The sequence below is a fragment of the Pipistrellus hanaki genome (genome assembly GCF_964339955.1).
Source record: "Pipistrellus hanaki genome assembly, chromosome: 3".
Taxonomy (NCBI): domain Eukaryota; kingdom Metazoa; phylum Chordata; class Mammalia; order Chiroptera; family Vespertilionidae; genus Pipistrellus; species Pipistrellus hanaki.
Window position 1 is genome coordinate 147,794,326 of NC_140505.1, and position 24,075 is coordinate 147,818,400.

Sequence of the window (24,075 nt, forward strand, 5' to 3'; positions counted from 1 at the left end):
TCTGAGTGTAGGAAGAAAGGTAGCAATTTTTCCTATATAGTAAAAGCTCTTTTAATGGACCACAACTTAACCAATCAACAGATAAACTGATATTTCTCATAAAAAGAATGCTATTTCACAAAAAATAAGTTGAATATATCGGGGAAAAAAACTTAATTTAGTCAAGTCACTTAAAGTGTGTTGTCAAATTAGGTATGGATAAGAATACTGTAAAATATTAGGAAGAGTTTTAGAAACCTATGATTCTTCATTGACATTGCTCTGCAAGTGTCTTTAATTTCTCACTCCACTTTAAATAAATTAAATCTGGAACTCCTACAGAATGCATAATTGGTTTCATTTATTGTATTTTATTTTTGTTAGTTATTCTTTTTATACCTATTTTTTTATTAAGGTATTATATATGTGTCCTTATTCTCCCAGTGCTCCCCCCCCTCCTGCTCATACCCTCACCACCACCACCCTCACCCGTGATGTCTGTTTCCATTGATTATGCTTATATACATGCATACAAAGTCCTTTGGCTGATCTCCCCCCTTACTCCTACCCTCCCCTACCTTCCCTCTGAGGTTTGACGGTCTGATAGATGCTTCTCTGTCTCTGTATCTGTTTTTGTTCATCTGTTTATGTTTATTATATTCCACAAATGAGTCAGATCATGTGATATTTATCTTTCTCGACTGACTTATTTCGCTTAGCATAATTCTCTCTAGCATCATCCATGCTGTTGTAAATGGTAGGAATTCCTTCCTTTTTACAGCAGTGCAGTTTTCCATTGTGTAGATGTAACACAGTTTTTTAATCCACTCATCTGCTGATGGGCACTTAGGCTGTTTCCAAATCTTAGCTATTGCAAATTGTGCTGCTATGAACATAGGGGTGCATATATCCTTTCTGATTGGTGTTTCTAGTTTCTTGGGATATATCCCTAGAAGTGGCAGTGGTTTCATTTATGAAAGGAAGATCTTGGGGAACTCAGGGCAAAAGACTTGGCCTTTATTAGGGACTGACAATCAGATGTTCATTGGCACATTTTAAGTTAAAATGTTTAAGATATGCATTTGTTACTTTGTGGTTTCTTTCTTCCTGTGACTGTCACATGACTCCTGGTCACACTGGGTAGAAGAATTTCGATGGACTTGACATTTTATGGGACAGGGAGGACCCCACAGAATATGCGAAAAGCATGGTTTGGTAATCTGCTTCACCGGCACGTCTTTGCTACTACTCACCTCTCATATATTGTTGTCTTTCTCTCTTCTGCATTTTCCCACATGGAAATCTCCAGTTACCTTCTAAATGCCTGCTTTAAATCCCCTTGCTCATGTCTCTCTGGCATTGTTACTGTTATCCTGGCCTCTTAATCAAACCTCTCCTCCTCTTGGCTTATATAAACCACACTATTCTGACTTTTTCTTTTGCCACCTGAATGCTTTCCCCCCTTCTACTCCTTTATGGTTCACATATCTTCTTTCTATTTTCCTGCCTCATTTCATATTTTCTCTATTTTGATTTTCTTATATACACAATTTTCACCGGTAGTCCCATCCACCAGTGTGGTCGAGAAGACTATTATTCTCTGTGGCGTAGGTCCAGCATTCTCCTTTAGTACAAAAGCTGTAGGCATCGTTCATTATAACCAGAGAAGAGGAATTAATGAGATAATTCTAAGAAAACTGGATTCTGGTGCATTAGTCAGTATACCCCTTTCCCAGATAAAGAAGAATATATCAAATTCTACTTCCTGTGGCTTTTCCTTCTCCAGACTTCACGCAGTCTTTTTCTCCTCCCTTTAAAATTTTAATACCTTTGAATAAATGTTGGTCAACATCTCTTTATCACGGTGTTCTTTTGGCTTTTTGTCCTTTAATTTATTGGCTAATAAAATTATGTAGGTTTGTTTAATCCCTTCACCATTTATATCTAGCCCCTGTCCCCCCCTCGCCACCTGCAAATCCTCTCTGACAGCTATCAGTTGGCTCTCTGTATCTATGAATCTGTTTCTATTTTGTTTGTTAGTTTATTTGCCTCATCCATAAGATGGGAATAACCATAGCTATTTCATGTGGCTAAACAAAATAAATCACATATAGTTCTTGGCACATTGTAAATGTTCAACAAGTAGTAGCTAAACTAAGTCTGGATATAAATATCAGACAAATGAGGAGGTACTTTCCTGTTCATATCAACTCTACTTGACTTTATCAGTATAAATTATATATGACCAAAGTGGTGGAATGTTAAATATTCAAAATATGCATATAGGTATTGCTTCTGCATGAATAACGAACCAACCGCAACATAACTAGCGACATAGGACCAAGTAATAGTGCTTCACTATTCATTATAATATGTAACCAAGAGATGTGTTTCTTAAAAAGGTAGTCTTTTTTTTTTTTTTTCTGAATCAGTACCATTTATGGGAATCTGTCCAGAAGGACAAAGGCAGATTTGAAAAGAAATTTCTAGAATAAACCAATATTTTAAAATCCTTCATGTACTTATAATTCTAGCTTAAAAAATAATTGCAGTGCAGTTGAAAATTTATGACAGTGTTGGCAAATATAACAGGATACAAGCCAGCTTCTGTGGTTGCTGGTGATGTGCAGAGAAAGCAGTTTGCTCATAAATATCTTCCGTTTGCATTTTGATTCAATTACCATGATATTCATAAAAATGAATGAGGAAAGCAACCTTTTAACCCAGAAGTTCCAGAGAGAGTTGCCAATGTATTATTTTATTTATATGTGCCCAATTCATCTCTGAAATGTGGCTACCTGGTATTAATATATGTGACTATGAATGTGACATCTTTATATTTCCAAATCAACCTACCTCTGACATCTCTGTAGCTCTCGCCACTGATTCATTACTGCAGGGGCCACACAATCCTTTATCCTCTTCCTAAATACAATATTTCTTTAACTTGGTTTTCATCTTTCAATCCTCTAAAAGTCCATCTGGTTTTAGATAATTCTATTGACTAGATAATCCTATCACTAGGAAAAATGTTTTCGATAAACTTTAAAAAAAATTCTCTTGAGAAGACTTCCAAATGATTTTTTAAAAGATACATTAAACTCTGACAACCCCATATTCAGTTCCAGTTAATATGCTAGAACTGAAATTATATCCTTTCATGCTTCAATTTGACAGTGACAATTTAGGCCATTTGTGTAGAAATAGTTCTCACTTACAAATAAAATTAATAAAGTAGAATGCAATTATATTATTGGACTCTTTTTTACCCAAGTATAGATAGGCTTTATATTATATCATGTCTCTTGAAATATAATTGCATTAAAATAAAAGCCTGCTATTATACAGCCTTTCTATTCTACATGGACTAGAGAAACTGTTAGTCTTATCCCTCAACTGCATATTTACTAGCCTCCAAACCTAGAGCATTTCAAATTTAGAGTTATGAAGTGTGATAAAAGGCATAAAGAAGGGGAAAAAGTTCTTTAATCTGGAAAACGCATTGACCAATACATATTTATTAAAAGCCTGCTCTGGGCTGGACACAATGCATGTCATACAATCCTTGCTCTTACTGATGCTACCATCTTGGGTGAGGGCCAGGTTAGAAGATTAATAAGCCACTGGATGAGTATTACCAAAGGCTAAATATTTGCCATGAAGGAATGCTATAGAGACCGGTATTGGGGACCTACTTAAATTATGTGATCAGACAGGGCTCACTGGAGCCACGAGAGGAAGAGCCTGGGCATGAACATATAAGTGTAGAAATCAGCAGGTTCAACAATCCCCAAACACAATGTGGACTAATAATAGAGGGCAGGTCTCAAGCTGGGAGAGTTATATGGAACCCAATAGAATTAGAGGTTGGGATAACACATTTTTAAAAAATTTATTTTTCTATTACAGTTTACATTCGGCATTATTTTGTATTAGTTTCAGGTGTACAGCATAGTGGCTAGAAAGCCATATAACACTTTACAAACTGTCCCCCTGATATTTCCAGTACTCAGCTGGCACCATACATAGTTACCGTCTATAACTAATAACTGTTGACTATATTGCCTAATCTCATTTATTGACTGTATTTTCTCTTCTGTTCTTTACATCCCCATGACTATTTTATAACTGCCAACCTGTACTTCTCAATCCCTTCACCTTTTCCACTCTGTCCCCTAAACCCCCTTCCCTCTGGCAGCCGTCAGTCTGTCCTCTGTATCTCTGAGTCTGATTCTGTTTGTTTATTTAATCCTCCCAATCTCAGATTGCATGAGAACACATTTTGACTTGGATTGTGTCACATTGCAAGTGGCTAAGTGGTTTGCTATTCTCTACGTATGAGTGGGTCTGCTGCAGTTTTCTAGCAAACATGGGATGACTGCAAAGTCTAAACCTTCAGAGACAATTTACGATTTACCATTACTTTCACTCCCAAAAGTGATACTACAATACCCATTACATTATTTAACCTTGCATGCTGTTATGTTTTGAAATGGAAACTGGTCTCCTCTTAGTACATTAAGATAGAAAGTGTATGCCGAGATTATACCCTTATCTTTACTCATCCTTCTGAATATTCATATGGCACTTCCATCTTGATATTTAAATAGCACTTCTTCACCCTAATTTTTTTACAGAGAAAAAAGAACATCAAATTAAAAAGTTACGAAGGGTGCAACTCTGTTGAGTCCCTATGCAACGAGGAACTCTGTTTCATGTTACTGTGTCCTTGAATTGCATATCAGTCCTATTTTCTCATCTCTGTGTTTCACTAATTAGCAAGTGCATGTCCTTTGCTTTTGACCTCCTCACCCATTTATTCATCAGTTTCTGCTGCTGATGCCAAACTATGTTAGAACATGTAACCCAATAAGGACATGATTAGTTCCATTTAAAGATAATTAGCCTTTTGGTATGGTTTCCAGCAATATATTAGAGCAAGAACTTCTTATGTGCAAAATCAAAATCATTCGGTTGCTAATATACTTCTATTAACATATTGGTGTTATTTATAGGGAGAAAAAAGTGTGTTCTTTGAACCTGTTTGCAAAAAGAGTTTCTACTACTTTTTCCGCTTTTTAATACTATGTTTAAACTACACAATGTGCTAATCCAAGTCTTAAATTGGGAATTTGATTACTGTCCTTTACAAAAAAAAAAGGGGGAGAAGGGATTGGGGTTAAGATATATCAGTGGCAGGGATGTCCCTGTGCATTTTTACTTTTTATCCTGACAGCCTACCTGTAATTTGTGAAGGATTTTGGCTGGCAGACACACTCAGAGCAATCAACTATGACAATTGTTTGTGTCTATATGTATTCTCAAGGGTCTTTACACTTGAAAGGAGATAAGTAACAAGTTTGGTGTACAGCACACCACTCAGGACTAGGATTTGGGTGGATGCTTTATTCATTTGTCTCTTGACATCTGCTTTCCTATGAAGTAGTCTGCACATCATTATAACTAGTGAGGACACATTCTTGATTTAAAACAAAACTTTATTAAAAAGCTTTTATTTCAATGCAAAAAGATTATGCCAAAACAGAATGGATACATACTACTTGAATTTGCTAAGTAATAAATGTCTATTTAGATTTGGGATTTAATTTTTAAATATTTATTTAGAGAGATACTGCTCAAAATATGTAGGCAGATATTTTTAGTGGATTGACAAGAAAAACAGTTCTGAATTTCATAAAGTGGTCACCGGGGAGACGGTGTAGTCAGCAGCAGTGATTACAGCAGGTAATTGTGTCATTCCCCTGTTACAGACCACTGACTATGAGGAGCAGGGGACAGAGCAGCTGTCACACCTGTTAGCTTTCACGTTCTGGGGATTTACAAAATCACACCAGGACTCACGCCTGGTGAATGAAGGGAAAACAAAAATAAACTAAAGTTAAAACTATTGCATCTTTTATAGACTTTTTTAGAAAACAAAAGGTATAAATTGCTATAAAGTTGAAAGTTAATGTGTGCATTTATCTCCTTCATGTTTGTTTTTATCATCAAAGGCTACTGGGTTGGAAGTAAATACAACTAAGATCTAATTCTGCTGTTTATTAACTGTGATGTTGAATTAGTCACTTAATCTTGAGCCTCAGTTTCTCCCTGTGGTTCATAAAAAAAAATTGGTGAAGGGTACAGTCTCTGAAGCCCAATTTCCTTTGTAAAATTCTGTTTCTATTGAAAACAAACTCTTATAGGAGCTATATATACACCAGCTACCAAAGTAGGGTTTCAGTCCTTATGAAACTTCTATTCTAATGAAGAAGATAGACCATCAATACATAAGTAAGCCATTTTATATCATTTAATGTTATCTGGAGGAAGATGCTGTGGAAAAGGAACTTAGGTGAGGAAGAGGTCTGAGACAGAGCAGAGGCCTGGAATAAGTGAGCAAGTGAACCATGAAAAAATGGGTTAAGCATCTCAAGAGGAAGGGACAGCAAAATGTTTTGTCTGTTGAAAAAGGACAAGAGAGGCCAGTGTAGTGGGAGGAGGAGAGGAGTAGAAGGTGACTTTGTGGGGCCACACTGAGGCCATGGCAAGGACTGTGGATTTTATCCAAAATGTAAAGAGTCCAGGGAATTGTTGAAAGCAGAGAGATGCCATGATCTAGTTTAAGTTTCAAAAGGATCATTCTGCCCGTTGTATGAAATAAGAAGGCTATAAGGGGCTACGTTTGCACTTTAACAGAATAGATTCAACTATCTTGGTATATGTATGGCCATTTTTATTTATTCATTTTTTAAAACATGTTTTAGACAGAGGGGAAGAGAGAGATATAAAGATAGAAATATTAATGAGAGAGAAGCACAATCAGCTTCCTCCTGCACACCCCCTACTGGAGATTTGGCCAGAAACTCAGGTGTGTGCTCTGACTGGGAATTAAATACATGACCTCTTGGTTCATTGGTCAACATTCAACCACTGAGCCACCCTGGCCAGGCATTCATGTCCACTTTAAAAAAATTGTGTACTTAACAGGGACATTTTTTTGAAGAGGTATTAGAGGAAAATAATGACTACAATTGAGATTCTTTTGATGTTTTTAATTACCTTTGAGTTTCAATTTTCCTTAGGTAATGTAGAAGTGGCAGAAGTATTCACAAAGGAGAGAAAAAATGCTAATTTTCTTTGTGTGGGCATGCTTGAGTTTTTCAACCCAATTCAGGGAAGATTTTGAGATATAATAATGTACTGCTAGATTTGATTAAACACAGAAATGTGAATACTATCCTAGCTATTTTTCCCCGCTAAAATAGTTGAATAGGGGTATAAAGGGGAGAGTTCGGGAGCATAATCCAATTAGACCTGAAGAAAAGCCTTTCGTTGCGCATATTCAGCATCCAGGCCAGAAGCTTCTTACAACATTTTAGAGGGAATTTTTGCTTCTCTTGGCGTATCATGCGAAACTGATTTACTTTTTAAATGCATGAAAACATTCAGTCAACAAACATAATTGGGGCATTAACTTGTGGCCAGGCACTCTGCCAAACACTCCGTTCATAACAGGGGTACCTGCTGGAGGTGTGGTGGTGATCACAGGCTTGCCTAGGGGGCGAGGCTCTCCTCCTAAGGCTGCCTTTACCCCTCAGAACTACATTCTCTCTTTACCTTGATGTCTTGGGTGGCTGGGGAGGTGATTGGTGATCAACATGGCAGGGCTCCCTGCACTTTAACCATTTGTTGTTATGTAAATTGGGGTATATCAGCAAAATGCATCCTTCTGGTCCTCAAGGAGATCACAACCTAGAAGCGAAGATCCCTCAGCAGGTAGATAACTGTGATGCAGGGTGCTCCGTACTATGATAGAGGGGGCAGGGCAAGCAGAGGACACACATTATTAGTTGGGCAAAGATGCTGAGCCATGAAAATGGTGAGGTAGCGGCAGAGCGAATGGGGATTTAGAGGAAGATGACAAATCAATCTCTGTGTGTTCACACTTTCTGTTTCCAGAATAAATCCGTGATGAACATCAGTATTGTACTTTTCCTAACGCTCAGTTATTCATACACACACACACACACACACACACACACACATATATATATATATAATTAAATCACTTCCACCCTCTCTTCTAGAGAATTCTGTTTGCAATCACGATCTCATCATTTTGTGTTGCCCAGCTCTGGGACTTGTAAGAATGGTCAGAGTTCACTTTTCTAAATACTCATTTTGATTTAGTGTCTCAGTCTGTTTGGGCTGCTGTAACAAAAATGCCATGGGCTGCAGGGGGAGGGGAGCTTAAGCAACAAACATTTATTTCTCACAGTTTGGAGGCTGGAAGGCCAAGATCAAGGCTCTGGCAGATTTGGGAGAGACACTAATTCCTGGTTCAGACACAGTCTTCTCCCTGTGTCCTCACAAGGAGGACAGGGGTCCCTTTCACAGGGGCTCTGACCCCATTCATGCAGGCTGAATTCTCATGATTAATCACTTCCCACAGGGCCCACCTCTAAATACCATCACATGGGGGATTAGGCTTCAACCTAATATGGATATGGGTAGACACAAGCAGTCAGTCCATTACATTTAGTTTATCGCTTGGTCTTGAGGCACAGTGGATTGGGAAGAAGAATAGAGAGCCCAGAGGCCAGATTGGCAGGCAGTGGAGCAGGACCAGCCAGTGAAGAAGTGGTCAGTCTGCCGCAGAGACCCAGCAGGCAGTGCTGCCAGCCATTCCTTGGTGCCTGCAGATCGTTCCCAGGTCACCTTCCTGCCTCCCTCCTTTTGTCCCCTTTACCTTCAAGGGACATTCTGAATGAGTGAATGGACTTTATCACTCGTGGGTAGACATGTGGAACCCTGTTCAGTCACACTAAACCAGGGAGGCTTTCAATGCACTTAGGTGTCAGTTGTAGGAGACCTGGGCCCCAGAGAAAGGAGGAGGGTGGGATAAGATCGGGGAGTACAAAGAGCAGGTATTTTCCCCAGAGCAATGCCCCCAGGACATTGCTGATTATAATTAAAGTATGTACTTGCAATCGAGAAGAAGATTATAAGTTATTTTTTTTAAATGTAATTGCATTTTTAAATGTAAAAGCAAAATGAGTGAATTGTAAAGGAGTGTCAATACAGCTTGCAATCCAGAAACAAGGGCAAGAAGCTGAGATGTAAGAAGGCAAGTAGTGAAATGAGGAGGGAAAGTAAAGGTAGTTAGGACCACAGTCCATCCCCATTTGTTGTTATTCCACTGTTCCTCAAGCTATACATCTCATCTTGACTTCTATTCACATTCAAGCAGCAATCTTATTGGGATCCCAAGGCCAAAGGCTTAGGAACAGAGAGTGGGGAGAAGGGACAAGGAGTTGTCAGCTCCCTGAGGTGGGTGCTCTGGATTCAGGGAAAGTGAATGATGAGTTGGCAGATTAAAGTCTTTCTCAAGCTCCTGTGATTCCTGGGGCAAGCACTGCTCTCTGTGAGAAACAGTGAGAACAGAATTGCTGCCTTTGAAGGAAACTCATCACGTAAAAGTGAGTGTTTAGGAATGAGGTGTAGAATAAAAGCCATTTCAAATTCTTGAAAATCATATATTATATAAAAGAGGCACTCTAACCATATCATCAGAAGAGAAAATCCTTTTTAGATTTTAAAAGAGATGGCTTTCTAAATGACCAAAAAAAAAAAAAAAAAAAAAAAAGTTTTACTGTACTCTTAAATTGATTCCTACCACTCCAGAACTAAACAAAACACAGGTGCAAATTCATCACCAACTTGTTACCTAATACCTATATATACCTAATCCATATGCATTATATATATATGTATGCACACATATAATACCTTCATACAAATGCATATTTATATATATGTATATATATATATATCCACACAAATAAACATTTATGTTTATTATTTTATGTAAAACAACATCTATAAATATCTTAAGGGCAAAGATTCTGCCTTATTTATCTAACAATCATGAGTCTTACATAAGCATAACAGAACTGAACATATTTATAAAACCGATAAACACATTGCAAACAAACATTAAAGGATATTAGTTCTAAAATGTCAGAGGTAAATTAAATTCTCTGAAGCACACAGTAAACACAAAAGTATAAAATAAAAGTGCACAAAAGATATACATATGTATATATAGACATATATCTATCTATCTATCTACTTATGTAGACAGATATGTATCAAGGATATTAAAGAAGAATATGTAATTTGGAATAGAAAATAGTCTTGTATCTTATATTTTGTGTGATAGAAACTCAAATAACATACTCTAAAAGAGATGAATTCTGTAATAAACCTCATTTTTAAAATTAACTTTCACATATATAGGTAATCTAAAGAACAAAATAAATGAACAAACAAAATTGAAACAGATTCATAGACAAAGAGAACAGATTGATGGTTGCCAGAAAGGATGGGGGTTGGAGGACAGATGAAAATGATAAAAACATTAAGAAGTACAAATTGGTAGTTAAAAAATATTCATGGCCCCAAACCGGTTTGGCTCGGTGGATAGAGCGTCAGCCTGCAGACTGAAGGATCCTGGCTTCGATTCTGGTCAAGGGCATGTACCTTAGTTGTAGGCACATCCCTGGGGGGCGGGGGTGGGTGTGCAAGAGGCAGCTGATCGATGTTTCTCTCTCATTGATGTTTCTGACTTTCTATACCTCTCCCTTCCTCTCTGTAAAATATCAATAAAATATATTTTAAAATATTCATGGGTTGTAAAGTACAGCTATCAGGAATATAGTCAATAATATTGTGATAACTATGTATGGTGCCAGGTGGGTACTGGAAATATGGGTGAGTGGGGGACACTTTGTAAAGATTGTCTAACCACTATGCCATGTACTTGAAAATAATACAGAATAATATTGAATGTAAAATGTAATTTAAAAATAAATTTTAATTAAAAAATAAGAATAAAAATAAAATAAAATAAAGTCCCAAAGTGAAAAAGTTAATGGTATCCCTTGCCCCATAGTCCCAAGCCTTTAAAATCTGAGAAATCATTTTATTTTCTGTAAATTGGAAGGCAAAAGATAGTGTCTGCTTCAAGTGTGGAAACCTTCTAAAATGCATTCAGAAGACTGTTTGGGTTTGAATACTGTGGTTGTTTTTCTTGGATAATCGTATATTTCAGAAGTTCTCTTTTATATGGCATTTGATCTTGTGATAGTTTTTATTGGTATAGTTTGTTGACTGTTCTCTCTGGTCTTACTTTAAAAAATTTTTAATATGTTTTTATTGATCTCAGAGACAGGAAGAGAGATGGAGAGACAGAAACGTAAATGATGAGAGATAATCGATTGGTTGCCTCCTGCATGGCCCCCAATGGGGATCGAGCATGTACCCTGACCAGGAATCAAACCATGACCTCCTGGTTCATGGGTCAATGCTCAACCACTGAGTGACACCTGCCAGTTTCTCTGGTCTTAGTTTTTGCAGATATTAAAGCAGGCAGGCCTCAGAACTGTCAATGAAAGAATAGATCACATGGGGTTAGGTAAGGGTGATTTTATTCACCAAGAGAGGTTTTTTTAATAGCTTGGTGAAAGCCTTTCCCTTCTTTCAAATAAATGTCAACAAATGGAAAAACATGTTGCTTACTAAATTCAGGGGCAGCACTGACACGAAAACATCACAGCAGCAACCCTGAACTTTTGTCTTGGTGAAGTTAACCGTCACAATCTCTTAAGCAATGCACAGGTACTGCTCTAAATGTAAACTCTCAGGTTTGTTGCATGGATTTTTGATGAGTACAATAAACTCCAGATGTTTAGCACTTGGAGACATGTAAACTTTTGATTTTCTACAGATTAAAGCCTGACCATTATCCATTTGTTCACATTTAACAAGTACCTAAAATGTGTCAGGCGTCATGGCAGTAATGGAGGATTCAAAGATCTGGAGTAGAAATTCCCTGTTTCAAGGGGTGTCCTGAGGGGGTGGGTAAAAGAATTAACAGTCCCTGACAGTGTAATGGGGCTATGTAATGCTAAATCGTGGAGCATTCACCTGCACTAGGATTATTCTGAGTGCTCTCCAGACATTGCCTCATTTAAGTCTTGCAACTCTATACAAACATACAGATACACAATCCCTTATCTGCAGTTCTGAAGTCCGAACACTCCAGACAGCTTAAATGTTTATTTTTAAAATTCATTTGATAGCAAAGTTGGATCTGAGGTGATGCTATTGCTCATCTCTCCACTTTGGTATGAATAGTCATACTCTTACTACAGAAATATTTGTTTGATTACTGAGCACTGCCTCAGATCCTGCTGGAGATTTTATTCTTGTGCTATTAGTAGGTCCATTTATCAGAGGAGAAAACTGTGATTTAGAGGGATTAAGTAATTTTACCTACAATCTGACAGCCAATAAAAGGCAGAGTCAGGATTTGAACTGAGGTAGCCTGGCTCCCAAGTCCTTAATCTTGGCTACACATCTGGCTTTTAAATGTTATGATGCAATTAAGCACAAGGCTCTACAGGCTCTATGGGGCTCATCTAAATATCCAGAGAGTTTTAAGGAAGATTTTTCTGGAGAAGAGGGCATTGCTTGATTTGAGTGGGAGAGGAGTAGGAGAGTTAGACGAAGAAAGTGGGGAAGGGCAAAAAGCAGGCACACATATGTAATATACAGAGATTGGCTGGTATGATACTTGGCCTTTAGAAGAGACTCAATAAATGATATGAATAAAATAACTCACTAGGGGAGTTGTAAATGATTCAGTTTGGTAAGAGCAAATGGTCATAATGAAAGTCTTCATGAGTAAGCGATACTTTGATGGTACATAAAATCAAAAGTCTGTCCCTTAAAAAAAGGGTAAGAGAAAATTGGGGGGAGAGAGAGAGAAGAAATCATACTTTATTTGAAAAGTTATTCTAGCCCTAGCCAGTTTGTTTAGGGGCTAGAGTAGTGGTCCGCAATCTGCGGCTCTCGAGCCATGGTTTGCCGCTCTGTTGACAAATGTGTTTGCCAACCACTGGGTTAAAGCATTGGCCCTTGGACTAAGGGTTCTGGGTTCAAATCTGGTCAAGGGTATGTACCTTGTTTGCAGGCTTGATTCCTGGCCCCAGTCAGGGCGCATGGGAGAGACAACCAATCAATGTGTATCTCTCACGTTGATGTTTCTGTCTCTCTGTCTCTGCCCTTCCCTTTCACTTTCTCTAAAAATCAATGGAAAAAATACCCTTGGGTAAGGATTAACAAAAAAAAAAAACACACATTTATTCTGATAATTGTTTGGGGATGGAACAAAACTGGGGTGATGTTGCCATCATGAGGCTATGCAGTAATCCAAAGGAGATATTTTAGATTTGGGCAGTTGCACAGCAGTTGCACAGGGGATAGAGATGGGGGAATGGAAATGAGAACTGCCCAGGAAGTACTAGTAGAATCCAGATGAATTGAATGTGGTGTATGGGAGGAAGGACAGAGAAGTCTTTGGTGGCTCCCACATTCCTGGCTGGAAAGGAAGAAAGGCCTCATAGATTTAGGTGTCAATTCATCTGTAGATGTGAAATCTGAGGATGTTCTTTCCTGATGACCTGAAAGGTTTGTTTGTTTGTTGTTGTTGTTTTGTGAAGTTGTTGATGAATTATGTGTGGAGAACAAAGGAGTGAAGATGGGGCAGGCATTTGAATAAAGAGCAGCATAGCCACTGAGGGGAGTGGGAGAGAATGCAAGAGATGGTCTGATTGTCAGATTGTCACTATAGTAACTCAAATATTTTGCATTAGCAAAACATCCCTCTGAATGTTTTATATATTGGATTGAGACACACACTTTTTAGTGATTAATTCATTATTAAACAAATATTCAGTGGAGACCAATTTTGTTCCAGTCATTCTATTGGATGTTGAGGGCAATTGATGAATTAGACCCAAGGTTTTACCATTCTAGGTAGTTATCTAACGGATAGATTTTGAGTGGGGAGTGTTTACTCAGTTTATTGTCACCATCAGTAGAGAAAATTCAACTTCCTAATATGATTTTCATTTTTATATTTTGACTTCTTAATTCTATTGTCTACTTTGCCATAAAAAACAATCCAAACCAAAACAAGGGTAACAAAATCCCTAAAACTAAGAAGCCTTCTAACTTCTATTCAACTCACCATCATACTTCCCAGGCACCCAGATTTGAAACCTGAGTTGTTTTAAAAGCCTTCTTTCCTTGGCTTAAAAACTGATTCACTGTAGCACCGTCAGTTCTGTGTCTAAATCTGTCCCACTTTGTTCATTCTACCTCGGGGTTTCTACTCAACACAGTTTCATTCCACAAAAGCATTGGGACTGGGATTTATAAAAGGAGTATATATAATCCCTTCTTTAAAGGGATCTGAATCTTGTGATTTTGGTCCTAGCTTCCCAGTTATTCTTCCAGTGTCTTCTAGTTACTGCCTATGCTGCACACGTACATTACTCAGCACAGTGATAGGCATTCGGTGTCTATTTGCTTTCTTCCCCTTTCCCTTCTCCTCTTCCTCTTCTCCCTTCTCTTCCTCCTTAACCCTTTGCTTCACCACAGTCTCAATTCTCCATAACAATCTAATCCTGACTCCAAGAGAGAAGAATAAAAGGGAGAAATATTTGCCAAAACCGGTTTGGCTCAGTGGATAGAGCATCGGCCTTTGGACCTAAGGTTTCCCGGGTTCGATTCCGGTCAAGGGCATGTACCTTGGTTGCGGGCACATCCCCAGTAGGGGGTGTGCAAGAGGCAGCTGGTCGATGATTTTCTCTCATTGATGTTTCTAACTCTCTATCCCTCTCTGTAAAAAATCAATTTTATATATATATATATATATATATATATATATATATATATATATATATATATATATATAAAAGGAGAAAGATTTAAAAAGAAAGAGAAATGCTACCTTGCTAACATGGAACACCCACTTTGCTGAGGAAAGTTAGTCTCTCCTCATCTGCACATTGCTATTCATTTCCCCAAAAACCAACTCTAATTTTATCATGCCACTTGATAAATTTATAGAACAGCTGGAAGTGATGTTAATTACCCACCTGACAAAATCATGTTGTGTTCCTTAACCCACCCACACTTACTGTTACTATTTCCTTCAGTCTTCTCCTTGGCCAGCTCAAGCACGGCATAGCCCTGCCAACCCTATGCTTTTCTCTTTGCACCTGTGTTCTCTCTTCATGGGATGCTCTTTCCCATCTTCACCCTTTTTTTCTGTTAAAAACCATTGCTATCTCTCAAGACCCACTTGGTTGGCCTGTTTTCTACATAATTCTTTCCCAGACCCTGTCAGTCCTCATCTTTTCCTGTTTAAGCCTCTTTGCTTATAGGTCTTAGTTTTTAAAACACTGAAAGCAAATCCTGGCCTTGTCACTTCCTAACTATATGATGTCGGGCACGATATGTATTTGCTGTAAGAAAGCTCTGTGTTCCTGTTGCTACAATAGGAATTATACTAGCACCTCCCTGAAAAGATTTTTGTGACCACTGAAGGGGGTTTGCATATAAAACACTTGCTGCTTTAGTCTGTAGCATATAGTGAGCACTCGGGAACTAGCTGCTGCCATTGTTGTGACTATTATTATTATTTTCTTTTTACAGCACTAAACATCTATAGTATATCTCAGTTCTCTGTTCATATCACTGGCCCTCCACTAGGTCAAAAGTCCCCATTCACGAGCCCCAGTCAGGCTACTTTGCATGCCCCAGAGCATGGCACTCTTGGAGCAGGAGCCTGGCAGTGGGCTTGCAGAGGGTAAATTTAAATCGTCCGGCTGACAGTCACAAGAATGTTGTTGCCCTACAGTGTGTTGAGACAGAAACTTATTTCACAAAACACAAAATAAAACAAAAATTTTCACCATAAAATCAGAATTTAGATTGCCTTATACGATGCCTGTCAGGGTTCAGAAGAAATGAGAATGTGCTTTGGTTGTTACAATTCTTGATCAGACGTGGATTAGGACAGGAAGCTGAGCATACCAGTGGGAAGACTAGAAGAAAGTAAACCAGGTATGTCCAAGGGAAGCACCCTGAACCAACTTCTAGTTGCCAAACAAATGGAAGAATAACAAGAAGTATTGAATCGGGATGGTCAGTGAACAGGAAACTTGAGTCGTGAGCAAAAAATATGTAGGTATTAAACAAGATTCAGTAGGTTTGCTGCTAATGAGGACCTGGAGCAGGTTGAAAGAATCATTTCCTAGCTACTTTAATGGCGTTAAAAATAGATGTCTGTTAAAATGACATTGTAGTAAATAGATTTTTTTCTCTGTAATAGAAAATGAGTAAGTAAGGAACCATAAGAAACAAAATGAATGAGTAAGTATGATGGCAGTCATTTTTTTCTTGATGTAACCAGTGAAAGTAATGGCATTTTGGAAACCAGCAAAATGTTCAAAATGTATTCAATTTCGGGAAAGATTAGGAAGAGGCCAAATTCTCTGAAACATTTAGGTTATCTCCACAGGACTAAATTAGAAAAGAGGATTGTGTGGCTAGTAAAGGCAAAAACAAATTTCCCCATGGGTGTAGATAAAGTAGATGAGATGGTAGCTAATATTTATCTCGTACCTATTATTTGCCAGGGTCTTTACATTCATCATTGAAGTTTATTCTTCACAAAGCTTTCTAATATGAGTCCTCATTTCCTCATTTTAGACTTGGAAAGATTGGCCACAGAACTAGGACAAAATGATAGTTAGCATCAGGCTGGTCTGGAAATCAAATATATATACGGTGTCATTCTGCCTCCCTGCTATTGCTTGCTCAGACAGTGTGTCATTTTCTCATTTTATTTTTTACTTTATCCTTCCAATTTACTTAGGGTCCCAGAACAGGACAGTCTTGGAGGGCATTTTAAACCAGTTAATGAATTGGAACAGTATTCCCTAAAAATCAGTAATCATTAGGGCATCAATGTTTTGGTTGCAGGGATTTGTGTTGCTGGTGGCAACGGGCATTATGTCTTCATGTGCCAGGCCACTAAGTATCTGAGGAAGTAAGAGGGAGAAGGGAGGAAAGAGTTCCAGTTCTTTTTATAGGCCCACACACCACCTAGGAATTGTTGAGTTGTAATATAGGACATTCTGTAAACTCAGTTTGTACTCATTATGAAAAGCTCTGCTGTAGAATGTGACTGTACTAAGGAGCTGAGGACAAGTCCTAAGAGTTGTTTTCTTGATAAGAATAGAGACGGCATCTTTCAGCTGAGGACTCAACAGTTGCCGTTCTTTATGGAATAAAATCAGAGGTCTCGGTATTGCAGACCCATGGGCTGTCTTGTTCTGATGCCCCCCCCAGAGGCCAGTGCAGATAACTACATGTTTACTTTGGTGGGGACACATGTGAATGAAATTCATGGATAAGCTTCTACACAAACCTGTCCGTGGCAGCATTTCTGATCTGTAGCAATAGAAGGGGAACATGACTAAGCAGCTGAACATCTTTGAGATAAACCACCATTCCAAATGTATAGTTGGATGATGTTATTATAAACTCCTCAAGTTTAATCTACACTTCTTTGAGCCTTCTTGATTATTCAGTCTTAAGTCTGTGGGAGCTTGTTCTTAGGTTCCTAATAATCGGATAAGAGTTCAGACCAGAGATAGTTGGTTGCTATGTTTAGAACCATATCCTGCCACAATTGAAGAGAGAATTTAGTCAATGTATATCTATATTCCAGGAACCTCTTTGGCCAGGAAAAGTGAAGCAGCTTTCATTGTAGAATGTACACCTGTGTGTTATAATAGCTGCTGTTTTCCCAACATTCCTAGATTTGGACAAAGAAGAAGAAGCAGTATAGACAATATAACTTTTTTCTTAAGTCCTCACCCAAGAATATGTTTTTATCTATTTTTTTAAAAAAGGAAGAGAGAGAAAGAGAGAGAGAGAGAGAGAGAGATCAACATTGATCAGTCGCCTCCCATACTGGAGATTGAATCCACACACCAAAGGGACGACATACCAACTAATTGAGCCACCCAGCCAGGGCAAGTAATTCTTGAATTCTCACCGGACTCAACCAGCAATGACTTTCACCTTTGATCTTTGCAACCCTCTTTAAACAAAATACTATTTTAGTATTTCTTATAATGAAGCGAGTACCAAAGGCATTTGTGTTTTTGTCTTATCTTTCCAACCAAACTACAAGTTTTTTTGAGAACAGCTACTATTTATAACTAACATTTTATCTTAAGAAGATTCTAATATACAATAGATATTGAAGAAAAAACTATTTAATTAATATGTAGATGTATTTAAATGATTACTTTTTACTATTTTTGTAATATTATATTTGCATTTTGTATCATAGTGAAATTCTTAATCAGAACATGTGCTACTCTAGAGAGTACATTCATTCTGGAAACAGCTCAATATTAATACCAAATTTAAAGCTCAATTTAGGTCAGGCTACATGTTCTTATGACCGATGACATGTTGGGTGTGGAATCTCAAAATGGTTTTACACACATTAACTCACCCAGGTTAGGAGTTAATCACTGAAACTTAGTGACTAGTTAAGTATTATTGTTAGACTAGAGGACCAATGAATGATTAAAATCACGTGAAGTGGCGTCCCACTTCCTGCCTCCCACCACTGCGAGAAGGCACCCCACATCCCTACTCCTTGCACAGCCACCTGCACACGCCTCACTGCACATGCAGCCTCCTGTGGATAAGTCGTCACTTCATGATGGCATAAGACCACTAGCATATTAGCTCTTTATTATATAGGATATAGCATTTGCATAATAATCTGGCCACTCAGTGTATATTCTATATAATAAAAGGCTAACATGCAAATTGCCCCCTCAACCAGGAGTTCGACCAGCAGGCAGGCTGGTCAACTGCCTATGTTCCCTTCCCTTAGCCAGGCTGTCTGGACCCCACCCATGCACGAATTCATGCACATGCACCGGGCCAGATGCATGAGTGGCCAGATTATAATGTGTTCAGAGATCATAATAATCTGGCCACTCAGTATATATATATATATATATATATATATATATTCACATATACATACACACACATATATATATATAAAACCCTAATATGCCAATAGACAGACTGGTGAAATATCCAGCTGCTATCACATGCTCTTACCATCAGGGGGGTGTGCAGAACATGGCAGGCATTGGCAGCAGGCAGCAGAGTGTGGAACATGGTGGGCATTCAGCAGGCAGCAGAGTGTGGTACGTGGTGGGCATTGGCCATGGCAGAATGGTGGAGCAGGAAAGCAGAGGGTGCCAGACCAAGGCGCGGCCGGACACTGTCCTCAGTGTGAGCCTCTGGTGGTTACTGAAAATTCTATGCTCCCATGCACTGTGGTTTCACCCAGCACTTGCATCCACTGGTTGCTCTGGCCCTACTCGCACCTACAGCCAGTGCCAGAGCCACTGCTTGCACCCGCTGCTGGCCCTGATCTCTCTGAGCCCTCAGTGGGTGTAAGTGTTGTCTGCTGGCCCCGATTGCCCCTGAGTGCCTCTCTGCCTCCCCCGGCTCCTGAGGGGTGATCAGGGCAGCAGCCACTGCTTGCACCTGTTGAAGGTGCCAGCCCCGGCCCTGCTCTCATCTGCTGCTGGCGCTGGCCACAATTCCTTTGCACCATCAGCAGGTGCAAGTGAGGCTGATGCTGTCAGCACATGGGAGCAGTAGCAGTGGAAGCGGGCTGCCAGCAGACAAGGGACTGGGGGCTGCAGTGGGTGGGGCCAGGTTGGTGTGAGGAGGTTGGGCCAAGACCCACCCCTGTGCCTACCCCTCGCTGCCCACAGCTTGCCGGTTTTGGCTGGTTCCCATAGGCCACACTGAGGGACCTCACCGGTGCAAGAATCCATACATCGGGTCTCTAGTAAAATATAATTACATTGCCTTGTATATGGGGTCAGGAAAACAGCAGCAGCCCCTAACTCTGCAGGAGAGGGAGAAGAAGTCACATAAAACATGACATTTTAGTGATGTCTTTCAAAGCGGTAAGAATTTCCCAGGAGAATCATGGGGCAGGCACATCAGGCATAGGGAACATTATGTGTCAAGGTGCCAATGTATTTTAAAACTTGGAAACTATCTTCACCCTTGAATTGTTTAAGAGCACACTCACTCATTTCAGTGATTCTGAGAGTCAGTGACTACAGAAAAAAACAAATCCCAGGTTGTGTAATTATTTAATGTTTATTGAACACTATGGTACTCATCACTAAACTGAATCTTTTTAGTCCTTATCCAGTGAGTGCCTTCTAATGGATAAGACAACCGAGATAGGGATGAAAGCAGCATCTAATTAACCGGCAGCTTTCTGAAAGGACCTGTGGCCGTCCATATAGAGGCTTACAGATGCAGTGCTGCACTTTGAGTTGTGCTGGGGTCTAGTTGGCAGCAGGTGTGGGTTTATTTTGCTTCAGGCAGCTGAACTCAAGGTAGGGGGGCTGCCCGTTCTGGTGCCTGGAAATTTTATGGTGGTCCAAGCCTAGCCCCAATTAAAAAACCTGTGTGTGACCTTGTGTGAACCAGCTGTTTTCTAAGCTGTCATCAATATGTGTGGAGTCACAAAAACTATTAAGTGTTCTGACACCAGATAATCAGAGTGAGACTTTATACAATTTGAGAAAGGTCAGCCAGAAATTTTGAGAATAAAATAAATATCTGTTCATGCAATTATAAAACCTTACTGATTGAAATCACTCTTTCCTATGAAAATTTATAGGGAATAATCTCTAAGATTATTACAGGGCTATAGTTAAAATTGTCAAAATTTTGTGCTTATGTCACACAGGACATATTTTGAAATATTAATCTTTTTTAAAAAAGCAAAACACAGAGAATTCTATTTTGTTAGTTGAAATAAGTCTAATCTCAACTGTATATACCAAAAGAATTTTTTTTTAAAGTTCCAGGTATAGTACTATTGTGACATATTGTCTAGAATACAAAGAATTCTAAAATGAAAGGTAATTATTTATTTTTGCTTTGATGGTTTACATTAATGATTTTCACCAGTGTGCTGCAAGAATTTTTAAAACATGCAATACTTATTTAGTCAGGGGCATTGATCTCTTTTCCCTTAAATTGTTAAATGGAAAAATGACAACAGCCAACATGACAATAGCCATCCATGATGAATGAATCAAAATGATACCCATTTTTTTGTCAGATTGGCAAAAAATACAATGTATTTTTGTTATGTGTCAGAATTATAATAATTAGTTTATGTGTGCCATGAGATGATATAGGTTGAAAATCTCTGGTTTCCATCATAGTGAATTAATAGCTTATCCAATATAAGCCTATTAATATATAGATTTAATTTTAATTTTAAAAGATCATTTTAAAATAATATTTATAAGAGACCAAGTAATAAATAAGGATTTTGGATGACTGAACTAATTTGTGTGCATTTTTAACTTCTTATATTTTATTTCTACTCATCTTGGTTTTGATGTTAGATCAGTTTTCTTTCTCATATCCCCTGTACTTATTCTTTACATTTACATTTTTGCTGAGCACTGAGCTGCAGTTCTGAAGTTATAATATTCCTGTGAACTGGGGCAGGCTACTTAAGAATGCTGAGCCACCACCAACTCATCTTTAAAATGGTGAAAATGATGTTGGTCCTGACTCCATTCCAGGGGTCCTGGGTGATCAAATGCTTTCTTGCTTACAAAAATGTCAAGCAACACACAGTTGAAGGGAATATCATATTGATTGTATTTTTTAAAGTTTATGTTTGTTCATATTATAACAACAAGTTTGCCTTAGGTAATAAGAGAAGTCTGGTACTATCTTTGCAGGAGGGAACTTACTCCTGAAGTTTGCATATGTATCTTTGTGCCTGCAAGTGTGGATATGGGTGTTAACCGCACCTCACTCCCAAAGCTTCAACTCCATTATCCTGGAGGTCACAACTCAGGGAACAATGCATTTTCACATTCTTTTCTGTCACCCTTCTCATGCTACAGGAAAGACTTAGGTGGCAGATGTGTTTAATGAGAATAACTTCCGAAATCTTAACCACAGAGACCAGACAGAGCTAGCTTTGGGATCTACTTCTGAGAATTGACTCTCACCCTTACTTATTCTCTCTCTCTATTCCTCCATCCATGGGCCATTTGTCCAAATTCTTTTGCAATCAAGGTTTGTGGATGTGTGAACTATATGTGTATCTCAAGAGGCGTGTACAGTACTTTAAAATTGTATGTTATTCCTTTATATATAATTTGTGTATACCTGTTTGTCAAAGATACCATATAGCAACCGAGAGGCAGGTACAGTTTGAAAATTTATCTCTGAGTAACAAAATTGCATTCCTCATTTCAGAACATGATGAGTGTGTCACAAATCAGCACAACTGTGATGAAAATGCTCTGTGCTTCAATACTGTCGGAGGACACAACTGTGTTTGCAAACCAGGCTACACGGGGAATGGAACCACATGCAAAGGTAAAAGGTTTCAATGCCAACACCTCTTCCTTTAGGAATCATGTTAGCCATCTTCACCTCCCTCCACCCCTTCTCATCACTGTTATCTACCTCCTGGGTACTATCCACACACATTGAGAACTTTACAGTGTGGCTCATAGTCTTCCTCCTGGTTACATCAGCGGTTAATTGGCCAAATTGTTCAACAACTTTGACTTCATGTTCCTTGACCTCAACCACAGTGATTTTCATCTCTATTCTTCTAGCACTGTGGTTCTCAATCTTTCTAATGCCATGACCCTTTAATACAGTCCCTCATGTTGAGGTGACCCCTAACCATAAAATAATTTTCATTGCTACTCTATAACTATAGTTTTGCTACTGTTATGAATCATAATGTAAATATCTGTATTTTCTGATGGTCTTAGGCTCTACAGCAGCTACCCACAGATTGAGAACTGCTAGCAGAGGTTCTCTAAAATTGAACTTCAATTTTTCTGACCCTCCATTTTCATTCTATTTACCAGTCTCCTTCTAGGTTAAGATTTTTATTTTTATTTATTTATTTATTTATTTATTTATTTATTTATTTGCAGCAATGTGTTCAACTGTGAAATATCTGTATTTTGAGCAGTCTCACAGCTTTTCTTCTCTATCTAATCTCTTGAGCTGTTGATAATAATTGACTGGGAATTTTAAATCTCAACATTTTATAATCTCCCATTTTTAGTTCCTTTGCCGATACCAATAAGTAATTCTTTTAAATGTCCTGTCGAGCTCAGATTTTCATTTCTATCAGTGGCTATTCCAGCTACAGTTCACCACCAAATGATAATTCACTTTTTCACCAATGCCCTCTGTTCCTTCATCAGATGAGCTTACCACCTATTTCATTAGGGAAATAAAGGTTCTGTTTTGGAACCTCTGCCAATTCCCATAGGATAAAGTCCATATTTATTATTATGTCATATATATTTATTTTTTATTTGTCTCATTTAGGCTTTTTAACTGCTCATTTTTTAAATGTATTGTGTCCATCATCCTGGAGATTATTAAAATTAATTTGCTACAACACTGTGTGTGTGTGGAGGAAGTAACAGGGTGGCTGTTAATGCAGTGGCCTGCGAGCATGGGTCTTAAGACTGCTCTACAGAAATACATGGGATGCAAATATGGATGGGCCAGAGATTACTCTGGTTTGTGAAAGTCCATGGAAATCTGTGATTTAGAGCAAGCATGTCAAACTCAAAGGCTAACATTAACAAGGTTTCATTTTATCTGGGCCTCAAAAAAACAAAAGCTTCAAGTTTCATAGAAATATAGGTTTATTTAGATAGAGAAATGCTGAATATGAAGTGCTGAAGTAAATGAGTAATCCTTAACATAAAATAATAGAGCATTTTAATAAAAATTAATATTTTTCTTGAACATTAACTTACCAGACAATGAATAACTGCACAAATTAATAAGCGTAATGCAAATAAACCTATTTTTCATGTTCTCAAAAAGTGAAATATTTCCTGTTGTGCACACCAAACAAGTCAGTCCAAGACTAATAATGTGGCAATTGGCTGCTAAAATATTCACTGCTAGTATTAGTGGAGAGAAATGGTGCACCTGCACGTAAGGCGCGTAAGGGAAATGAATGCAACACAATTATAGTAATCAGTCATTAGCAAACATTGTAGTTCATTATTAATAACTGGAGGC

At 38.4% G+C, this 24,075-nt stretch overlaps 1 protein-coding gene across 2 annotated transcripts in view; it reads left to right on the forward strand.

The window, feature by feature from the left end:
- The window catches only part of NELL2 (neural EGFL like 2), a 312,605-nt gene that overhangs the window by 201,158 nt on the left and 87,372 nt on the right, over positions 1-24,075 (forward strand). For both annotated transcript variants that reach the window (XM_084876648.1, XM_084876647.1), the window contains exon 15: positions 22,264-22,386. In XM_084876648.1, the coding sequence (XP_084732774.1) occupies positions 22,264-22,386 (123 nt within the window). The remainder of the gene's footprint in view (positions 1-22,263; positions 22,387-24,075) is intronic.